Here is an 11,536-nt window from a genome sequence, read left to right on the forward strand (position 1 = left end):
TTCAACAGGCAGTTTTCTAGTTTCAAGCAGTGTAACTGTAAACATTTAATCATTTTCCTTCCAGTCTACTGCGATAGGATAAAAATTTTTAAAATATCTTGGAGTTTGATTGGTTTTCCTTATTAGGTGAGTCCTTCAAAATGTCCTTGACTTGTAGAAGCTTTTTTAAAAGAAAATAAGTAGCAGCTTAAAGGTATAGAGACAGGCATTAAAGCAGTTACAAGGTGAGGTTCATAGAAATATGGAAGGAGAGAAAATAAAAAATCACCAGTTGTTCTGAAGCCCATTCCTTAAAGACAAACTGATATAATGGTGTTCAAAGAGAATGAAGTCTGTGGGGAAACCAGGTAGTGAAGTTGTCCTATGTACTATTTTTTTCTTTCCTTGGCTAGGAACTAATGTGGTGCGTAGCATATCAACACTGGGCTCCAAAATGAGACAGATCTAGATTTGGAATCAAGTTCAAATACAACTGTAGTGTATTTGATTTCTAACTGCATTTTTGAAGCTAATTCTACTGATAGTAAAAATGAACTTTTGGGATAGAACATCTACATATCAGTTTGAGACTTGTGCTAAAACAATATTATGATTATCAAACTGTTGCATACTATTAGGAAACTAGAAAAGATCACCATAGGGGCCTGGCCATCTGCTGTGTTAGTCGTTGGGGAAGAGGTAACAACTGCTGTTTTCTCCAGCCTGGTCTCCTAATTCAGCCATGCAAAGCACTCTGCCCTTCCCTGAAGGCCTGTATACCCTTTTGGCTTTTTCTGGACTCAATCCAAATGTCACTCACCTTTGAGACCTTCTAACTTCACCCACTATTTCTTCTACTAGATCTCCCTATTGATCTGCAGTTCCACTCCAGGATGTTACCATGCTTATGAATTAATTTACTTGTCATCTGTCTATCTCCGCTAACTAGAATATAAGTTCCACAAAGGCACTTTCTGGTCTAGTGGACAGCTATGGTCTCAGCCTTGAACAGTCTTTCATACAAAGTGGACTTTCAGGGAGTACTTGTGGGAGGGATGGGTGGATGGACACATGGACTGGGAAGGACAAGATAAAGATCCTGCTGTTCATAACCTAGTCACATTGGCTAACGTCCGCTCTCGGCCTCCATCATCTCTCACGTAAGTTGCTCCACACGTGGGCCCTTCTGATCTGCTTCGACACACACCTAGGCCAATCCTCTCCACACCGCTAAGTCCCTCTTTCGCTAGGGTAAAAGCCAAAGTTCTTCCAACAGTCTACGTGGCCCCCTCGATGTGGCCTCCTCACTGCTCCAACTCTCTCCCTTGAGTTCTACAGAACTGACTCCCCCTTCCTTTTCCTCAAAATGCCTGGCACCCAGGGCATTTGCTCCCAGCCATTCCCCTTCCCTGCAGTGTCTTTTTCCCAAGTAACTGGTTGGCTACGCAGCTTCCAGTCTCCATTGGAGTCTGACCTCCCTACAGAAGCCTGCATTGACCACCTTACTCAACACTGCAAGTGCCACCCCAATCCAACTTGCCCCTTTGTTATCTTCTAACATTCTGTACGATTTATTTTTGTATTGTCTTCTCTACTACCCCTCACTACAGTGCAAATTCTGTGAGGGCAGGAATCTACTACTTTGTTCACCAGTGATTCCCAGAAACTCAGAACAGAGGTACACAGCAGGTACTGTGTAGCTGCTTACATGAACTACCAATTTTGAAATTCAGATAGAAGTAAAGTCCCGGTACTGGTTCCTGAAATGGTGTACTCCATATGTCTCACACTTGGGCCCAGGGAGAGGGGATCCCACACTGGACATCAAGAAATTCCCAGGTTTGTGCGTCGCTGTCCCAGATAGCAGGAAGGGTTCCCTGAAAAATGAACCAAACTGCCTATAGCAGCGCTGTAATTCTTGTTCTAATAATTCTTGTCTTCTTAAAGCTCACTTCCATTTTATTTTCCCCATTAGACCTTTTTGAAATATTGTGTCTCACATTGAGCACCTCCCTAGTTTAGGGTAAATGGTAGAGTTCCATTACATATGACTGCTGGGGCATCCAGGAAATTCTGCCTCAGTTAGGTCTTGGCTACACAAACCTACCAGGACTTCCTGCAAAATGTAACTCTACTGGCCAATGGAATCAACCAATCCCAAAAAACTAGCATAGATATCTGGGCACCAGAAACAATTATGGCTAGTACCTCAAATGCATCAAGGTCCTGCGTCCTATGTTAATTTCATGCTTTAAGAAACAAACTGGCTCCACAAGAACTGTAGGATAAACCTGTTTTGGGTTTTTTTTTTCCTTTTTTTGGCATCGGGGACCTTGCGCTGGTTTGGTACCACTGAGCTAAATCCCTGGCCCCTAACCTGTTCTTAACAGATCTCAAGAATGTCTGGCATTTGCAAGCACAAAGTCCTGAGTTCAATCCCCGGAACCAAAAAAAAAAAATTATTCCTGGCAATGTGCACAGGGGAGACACTTTTTTTTTGGTACCGGAGATCGAACTTGGGTCCTTGCGCTTGCGAAGCAGGCCACCGAACCACTGAGCTAAATCCCCAGTCCCGGGACACTTTCTGACCTCATCACATCCAAGAGTGGTAACAGGACACAGTGACAACCGCAGGGAAAAGGGCAAGTTTGTGTTGAGCTTTAAAGAGAACACACATGGTGGGCACCTGTCCTCCCTCCCTCTCCCTGCACGCACAGGAACAAGGAACTGAAGCTCACATAGCCATCCTGTGAGGATGAAGACCATGCAGCAAAGACAGCAGAGCTGAAAGACAAGACACCTACCTCGTGCGTGCCTAAGGTGGGCGTCTCCTACAGTACCGGCCTGACCAGCTGATAGTCCGGCACATGCCAAGGGTAAGAGATACACAGGGTTCCTGCTCTCGGGGGCTAACAGGAGAATCAAACATTCACCACAGTGGGTGTGCACCAGAAAGCATTTGTCATGCTTCATGTGCATTAGAAAACAACCGTGTGCATTAGGCGCACTCACCCACTCACACAGATGAGTCACAAGCGTGGCAAGGCTGGCTATCAGTCATGGCAGTCCAAGCTCTGGAGCTAACCATTTTAACTGCAAGGCTATAACGGTCTCTTGCCTTGTCAAAACTTCTCACTCAAAGGGATGACAGTTCTGGATGGAAATGAGTATCAGCAATAGTTGCTATATGCCAAACAAGGGAGAATATCCAAGGTTCCCATAGAATCGAAGGAGCTTTTCCAGATGTGTAAAAAGCATGGATGTGTGTACCAGGAAGAAGTCTCAGGGATGACAGCAGAACACAATTGTCAGGCAGAAGAGACGGATAAGTAGATGGCCAACTATGAAGACAAAGTGAAGCTGAATAAAGCCGAATGCAGTACTAATCACTCTGCCAAGAACTTGACTGCCCAGGGGACACAAAAATCACATCTGCGTAGTTGCTACCAAGTGTAGTATCATCAATATAACCCAGTCAACATCTAATTGGACCAGTACAATGTACACTGAAGACTATTAGCTTGAAGCAAATAAAACTGGGCTCAAACTTTTGTGCCATAATGTATTTCAGCCTTGAATAAATAGCAAGAGGTTTTTTGTGGTATATTATGATGATCATGGAATTTCTTCCAGCTAATAACAGATACTAACTATTCTTGAAAAGCACAGTATGGTGTGACAGAGATAGAAAAAGACTGCAAGGACGGTTGCTTTGTTTCCCCAGGGGCTGCATTTTCAACACTTCTTACAGATTTTTTCATGGTTTCCAGGTTAATCTTTGAAATCCACCAGTAATAACAGTTCTCTTTCAGACACTTCACAAGGTGTAGCAGATATTTTCACAGAATTCTGTCTAGCATCTCTTCTCTGAGATCTTTCCCTTTAAGGTCATCTCCAACTCTACCCATGCTCGCAATGCAAAATTTTAGGGTAAAGGGACAGTAGTAAACATAAATTTAAAATTGTCTCTGTCTCTTAAACATTTAAGCCTAGTTTAATCTAACCCTGCCGTGTTAACAGAGCCCAAGCAACATTTTGCCATGAAAACCTTACTCGATCTGCTTTATATACTGTCTCATTAGGTAACCCAGATACTGTACAGCAAGCACCTGTCACAATATCAAGACGAAAATTGTAGAGGACATGTTTTCCCTTCCTACTACAGTACAGGTGTCTTTCATAGCAGGTCACAGAAGCATTTTTAAAAGTGAACTAAATTCTCCTCTGGAAAGTGCTGATACAGTCTGTTTCAAACTATTACTAGTTGACACTTTCTTTTTGTGGTACTAGGGTTTGAACTCGGGGCCTTCACACTAAACTACATTCCTAACCCTTTTTTTGCTAAAGTTTCTAAGTTGTTCAGGAGAGCCTTGAACTTATGATCTTCCTACCCCAGCTGCCCACCACAGGCATATGCCCCCACATTTGGCTTTATCTCTGGAGAACCAAATTGGTCCAAATTTCAGCCCAACTTTAGAACTTTAACTTTTACAAATGTCTAAACTAGGTAGGACGTGGTGTGCACACCTGTAATCCCAGAACTCCAGAGGCTGAGGCAGGAGGATGTCACCGTGTTCAAGGATAACCTGGGCTACATAGTGAGTTCAAGGCTAGTTCAAGGCTAGACAAGACCCTATCTCAAGACAAAGCAAAACCCCTCCAAAAAAGAAAAATGTCCACAAAGTTTATTGTATTTCCTTTAAAAGCTAGCAGGATGAGATGGCCACTCAGAGCCTTTCAATCTTCAAAATTAAAGGCTATAATAACCATAACTGATTAACCCTTGAGAAAGATTTGTATCATAAACTTCAATGTTTTGATACCAACAGGCTTATTACAGCAATTTCCAAATTATGTCTCAGGTTTTCCAAATATAATTTTCTTATCTAGAAATTAAAGTTTACAAAATCCTCACTCGCAGATTTCACGAAGATCTGACACAGCTGGCCTACAATCTTCATACAGCATTACTAACATATACCTTACAGAGCAACAAGACTCCCCGAGTTCCCCCAGAAGATAACTTTACAATGAACTAAGCATCTTACCGTTCATACGTGGACTAGTAACACAGTAAAAGCCCATTTTGAAGATGGGGGGGGAGATAAAAAACAGCCATTCTACTAAAGCCTAATTCTGAACTGTAGATACAACCAACATTTAAACATACCTCCACATAACTGAGATAAGAAAAGGAACTTAGACCCAGTGGCCAAAATAACCTGTCTCTAACACCCTCAGATTCCAGCATATCACAGGATAAAGTGCAAAGGGAGGGAGAGAGCAACAGGCTATCAAGCACCACACTAAGCTGAAGCTAAAGACGCCCACTGTTTAATCTCAGCTATGTACACTAAATTTCACAATAATGGTACGTAAGTGAGCTTAAGGACAAGTCAACATTCTGCTCCCATCTAAGATTTACAAGCGCTGACCAAAAGCTGGCTTATTGCTGTAATTTATCCCAAAGTGACAAAATTAGACAAAGTATGGTAAAGACTGCTTTATTGGTGACAGTTAGTACAATTCAATAAATATTGATCCCCAAAGAAGAGCTCAGTTATTTATCATATTATGGGTCCAGGGAGCTGACTAGAACTGAGCCACGCAACTGCTGGTCTGAATGAAGTCATTCCGGCTTCTTGGGAAATGATGCCACAGCCAACTGATAGATGGCATATGCAGTTCCTAAAAAATACAAATATGAACTTACAAAAACTCTGAGATTTAAATATATATGCCAACGCCAAAGTTATACAATCAGAGCAAAGTTGGCATTGATTACCTTAGCGGGAACACAAAAATGTTTTGTGATAGATCCTAGCAATATTTTAAATAAATGTATGTAAAATATATTTCATGTAGTTATAGTATGTCATTTTCTACAGAAAATGTTAAGATATTACACAATAAGGCGTCAACTTAAAAGTGTCACAAGAATTTTTTAAATGAGATTAAGAATGCATATTTCTATATTCTGCAACAATGCATAAGATTCTAATAAGATTACTGACATTTAGAAATGGGAGGAAAGGAGCTAAAGGTGTAGGGAAGGTGTGATACGTAGGGGAAGAACAAAAAGGGAAAAGAAAAAAATGTGAGAGAATGAAAAGATGAAAATAAAGTGTTTGTAGATGGGGAGGGGAGGAGGGGGTGAAGGGAGGCCAGAGGTAAGGGGAAAAAAATGAGAATCAAGACTTGCCATGTAAAGGTACATGATCCCAACAATGAATGTAACTGTACTGTATCCCTAAATGTACCAATAAACTCAATAAAAAAAAAAAAAAAAAAAAAAAAAAAAAAAAGAATGCATATTTCTATATTGACCTAAGATTGCCTGAGAAATACTAAGGGATATTCAAAAAGCACCCTTTCTCCAAAGAGTCAAGAAATATGTATGCCTCCCCTAAAATGTGCTATCAACATAAAACCAAGAATGAAAGTAGCCAAATTTAATATTAAAAATAGCTAATAAATGGAATTTTATTTTAAAGCTAATTACCAGAATGCCTAAGAAAAGATTACACTGGCTGAAAAGATTATAGGACATTATCTTCATAAGAAAGCTGAGTTGGGCATAGCAGTGCACACCTGTAACCCCAGCACTCAGGAAGCTGAGGCAGGAGGATCGCCACAAGTTTGAGACCTGCCTTGGCTACATAGTGAGTTCAGGGTTAGCCTGAACTACACAGTGACACCCTGTCTCAAGAAAACAACAAAAAAAACAGAAAGCCCAAATGACACTATCTGTGTCTTGACCCATAAATGCCTCTTCCATTTGTCAGAAGTATGTGCTGTGACATTCCCATCAATACAATGGGGACAAAGTAATTATGCAAATCTTGTTTACCTTACTTTCCATCATTCAAATTCCTATGTTCCCACTACTCCAATGTGTGATATTCTTGCTAATACTCATGGACCTAATTCACTGAAAAAAAATATAAATCTGTTTACATATGTAAAAATTAAATTGTGAAATAGGAAGAAAAGGGCTAAAGGTGTAGGGAAAGTGGGAAGGGTAGGGAAAAGGTAATAAGGGAAAAAAATATGAGAAAATGAAAAAATGGAAATAAAGTGTTTGTAAATGGGGAGGGGAAGAGGGGGTGAAGGGAGGGCAGGGACAAGGGGAAAAAATGAGAAGCAAGACCACCTGTCATGTAAGGGTACAAGATCCCAATAATGAATGTAACTGTGCTGTATACCTAAAATGTACCAATAAACCGAATAAAAGAAACAATAAAAATAAAAATTAAGTACTGTTTGGTACAAGTTTTATTTTAGTCATAAATATGTATGCACATGCTTTTTATGCAAAATGTGTTATTCTGTATCAGAGTTCAAATGTTTAAAAGTCTCTGTGATAGGAGCAAGTGGGTATTTGGGGCTGAAAAACAGGATCCAAGGCCATTAGTGATAACACTCAGAAAGACATCAAAACGTTCTCATAGCCTATGTTTCATTACCTTCTTGAATCCTTATGTCAGGTGCAACAGGGTGTCACATTCTAGAGGCAGACTGCCTACATTAAAACACTGTTGCAGCAAAAGAAAAGAAGTTATCATTGCCATCACTTTTCTATAAACATGCCAAATGTCTTACCACCAACTGTAAGAAACATAGTGGCTCTATACAGGAGGCCATCAGCTACCCCACCCTTTAGATGCACTGGAATATCATTGTCCTCCTAAGATTAAAAAAAAAAAAAAGACATTAATAGATGTGGCTCTTATTTCCAATTAAGTTTCAAAAGATAATCATTCATATAAAATGGAACAGCTCCTTAAAAACATTTTAAATATCAAAATATAAAAGAATTGTAATGTTCGCAATTTATTCTCTACTATATTTAAAATAAAAACTTCTTTTGAAGTTAATTTGAGAACCACTAAAGATTCCCCCCAAGAAATATATAAATATTAAAGCAATAAAATATATTTGATTTGAACAACTTATACATTAAAAAAATCAATTACCATCAATCACAGTTTAGATTTAGTTCTAGGGAACTACCCTTAAAAAAAGAGCGGACAAGTGATTTTCATTTTTGACCCTAAACTATATGTCTGGTTTCTAAACCAGGATCTGGCAAATAGTAGATATTTAGTATATCTGTTAAATGAAACACTTTACTTTTGTGTAATATATATAGTACTTTTTTAATCACCTAAAATTTTACAAAAATAAATTGCTCCACTTTACTAGATCTCAGTATTTTAACATTTTTTTTTTGCTCAATAGTACCTTAAAAGCCATTTTCTTAGTCCATTTAAACTTATTCTTTTCAATAGTACTTCACTATGCAAAAATATATTAACTGCATTAATCAAATTTCTAATAATGGATATTTGAGCTATTGGGATTTTATTAAATTAAAATACTCGTTCCCATTTTTATATTCTTAGGCAATTATTTCTGTAGCAAAGAATCTTAAAAGTAGGCTTCCTGGGTGATTTGTTATGTTTTGTTTTGGTTTGCTTTTTTGAGACAGGGTCTCACTATGCAGTTGAGACTGACCCGGAACTCACTATGTAGCCCAGGCTGGTCTCGAACTCATAGTGGTCCTCCTACCGCAGCCTCCTGAGTGCTGGGATTACAGGCATGCGCCACCACACCCAGCTGATTTGTTTTTAATAATACTCTCAAATACACACCAAAACTTTTTACCAATTATATTACCACTTGGCATGCTATATGAAGGTACTGTGAATAAATGTACATATACCTCAGTAAACATTCCTACTTTAAATCCTTCTAAAATCTTGGCAACCAGGAAAGGGTAAAGTAACCTATTTTAATTTTTTGTTCATCTTTGTTTTAATAAGACTGGTGTACACGATAGCTTTTTGTTGTTGTTTTTTGAAAATGATTTCACTATGTAGTTTAGGCTGGCCTCCTCCTGCCTCAGCCTCATAAGTGCTGGAACTATAGGACTATGCCAGCACACCCGGCCCCAAGGTAGCATTTTACAGAAGCTACAATTTTTCAGTTCCAGCAACACATAAAGAGATGGCAACCCGATGATTTATAAAATCAAAGGGTAGTGATTACAGGTTAGGACCATTTCTTGGTGACACTGAGATGGCTAAATTGGCCCATGACAAATCTATGGCAGGGCAAAGAGGATGCAAGAGTAACCTGGAAGTACTGGTCAACTTCAGGGCCTCAAAATGCCTGGGCCTCAACTGCCAAAGCATGGTGGTGCTCTTACTGTGCAGGTAGTGTGGGCTCGGCTGGCAGTCCACCATTTAACCTGCTTCTAAGCAAAGCCACAGCGCATGGCCAGCAGTGTTTCCCACTCATTGCCTACTTTAGAGTTCACCTGGGGCAAAGGACAGGGAGAGGCAGTTCAGACAAAAAAACCAGCCATGGTTCTCAGGAATCAGCATCTCCTATACCTCAGCTCTTGGCTGTGGTGAACTTAACTAGAATTTGCAATAGATCTGTAGTTCTTTCTATAAAGAATATTAATCTTTTGCTATACTTTGAAAATTTCCTTTCAATTTGCTCCACCTTTTATACCTATAAATTTTAAATTTTTACATTACCAAACCTTATTAATTTTTCTCCTATACAGTTGCTCTGTTTTTCAAACATTTTCTTAGGAGGCTTCCCCATGCCTAAGATTATAAGAAATATTCTTTATATTTTAATATTTTGAGAAGGTAACATTTATATATACAATTTATTTTCTCAGTGTATGACGTAACAAAGGGTGGAACTTTATTTTAAATAGCTATTTTTTTCAGTACTAATTTATTATAGCCATTCACACTGATATGACTGTATCCTTTAGTACATATTAAATGTCCACATATGTGTCTGATCTGTTTCTGGGTCCTTCCCATGGTCTGTCTATTCCTATACAATTATTCCCTTCAAGCATGCCAATTCATCATAAACTTCTCCAAAACAATTTATCATTGATCTACACCCCTTTCCTTTTCTCAGCTTGCCCAAGGTCTCTAAGATTCAGCAAATGCTGAAGCCAGCTATCAACGATTTTTTTTTTTTTTTTTTTACTCCTGATACAAAAGACTCATTAACAAACTGATATTTCTAGATTTACTTCCTATTTCCACCTTCTGGTACTCTAATTATGACAAATATCAATCTCCTTTAAACCATTCCAGTACCTGAAACAGCTTTTGCTTCTGTGGAACTTTATTTTCAAAATGCCTGCGTGAAGCAGTGCTGATGGTCCTCTGGGCAATCTGTCGAAGAGCCTGAAGTGGGAAAGTCACATACATTAAGCAGATTTAGAGCCTAAAGAAACCTTTGAAAGCAGCCATTTTCAATCCTTCCAGTTACAGGACACTGACATCTAGTTTGTCAATAACAAATCTATGAATAAAACAGAATAAAATCACAAATTTATGGACCAGCATCCTAATTTTTCAATTTGTTGTCCCTCCTCTGCTATGCACCTTATACATTTCAGTCTCCAAAGACTATATTCTTGACCCTTGTCTGAGTTGAACCACCAGCATTTTGTAGTCTCTGAGAAAAACATTAATATGCAGGTATTACAAAAGTAAATGACTAACAAAAATAGACTAAGTTCAAACGTTTTTATGTAATATCCCCTATATTATTAAAAATCTAATGCGTGATACCAAAACACACTAGCATGACTCCTATTTAATTAATATGTTTCCCTCGTTAAATTTTGGTGGTGCTCAGACGAAACCCACACTACTGCATATGCTGGGGGAAAGTTCTACCACTGAGCTACGTTCTCAGCTACCTAAGGGAATTTTAATAGGGTATAAATCTTTTTAAAAGGACTGTATTGCATACTGAATTGAAGAATGACATAAATGTATGCTCCACTTTCTAAAGTAAATAATATTGAGAAGCTTCGTGAAACGTTTGCTAAATACAGTAACACAAAAGAAATTGATCGTTAATGTTCCTTTTTCCCCTAAAATCCTAGGAAATATTTCACATGCCCAAAGTCGCAGAGCGATAAATGGCAATGTAGAAGGGGCTCGTGAAGGCAACCCTACACTTTAGCCACTGGCGACACCTGAAACTGAAGGACTTAGGATGCTTGCCAGAACCACTGAAACCTGCAACCTTCAGAAGCCTAGGACACCTTTCCGCCTAGTGCTTCCGTACGTCACAAACCCACCAGGGCCGACTCATTTCAGAGCGACATGGCACCAAGGACCTGCTAGCTGCGGTGGTGACGGTCACCACAACTCGTGATCGCAGTGCAGCCTCCCTTGCCTTTTCTCATTTGCCTGGCGAGAAGAACCGACGGAAAGTAAGGCCGCGCGAGGACGAGAACCAAGGTGACTTCAGGAACCGCCTTCGGCCCTCCCATGTTTCCGTACTCGACTCTTAGCCCGTGCTCCCGACCCCTACCACCGTCGCGAATACAAACCCAGAAACTCCTTACCAGCAGATTCCGCAGCATCTCGCCCAGATTTCAGCGCACCAACCTTGACAACTGACCGCTAAAAACCTAACGCCACCCCAAGCCCCGAAACCGGAACCGGAACCGGGGCCGGAGCGACCTCCCGGTTTTGCGCAAGCGCACACGAATACAAAT

General features: G+C 39.7%; 1 protein-coding gene across 1 annotated transcript; it reads right to left on the minus strand.

Annotated features, from left to right (window-relative positions):
• Positions 1 to 5,467: 5,467 nt before the first annotated feature.
• LOC104857751 (cytochrome c oxidase subunit 7A2, mitochondrial) lies at positions 5,468 to 11,503 on the minus strand. Its single transcript, XM_010617823.3, has 4 exons — positions 11,384 to 11,503; positions 10,116 to 10,205; positions 7,582 to 7,666; positions 5,468 to 5,667 (listed from the first exon to the last, which is right to left on the minus strand). The coding sequence occupies exons 1-4, from the start codon at positions 11,399 to 11,401 to the stop codon at positions 5,609 to 5,611; spliced, it is 252 nt and encodes an 83-aa protein (XP_010616125.1). The 5' UTR covers positions 11,402 to 11,503; the 3' UTR covers positions 5,468 to 5,608.
• Positions 11,504 to 11,536: the final 33 nt, after the last annotated feature.

This window comes from Fukomys damarensis, unplaced genomic scaffold (assembly GCF_012274545.1).
Source record: "Fukomys damarensis isolate Sample0158 unplaced genomic scaffold, DMR_v1.0_HiC HiC_scaffold_27, whole genome shotgun sequence".
NCBI lineage: Eukaryota > Metazoa > Chordata > Mammalia > Rodentia > Bathyergidae > Fukomys > Fukomys damarensis.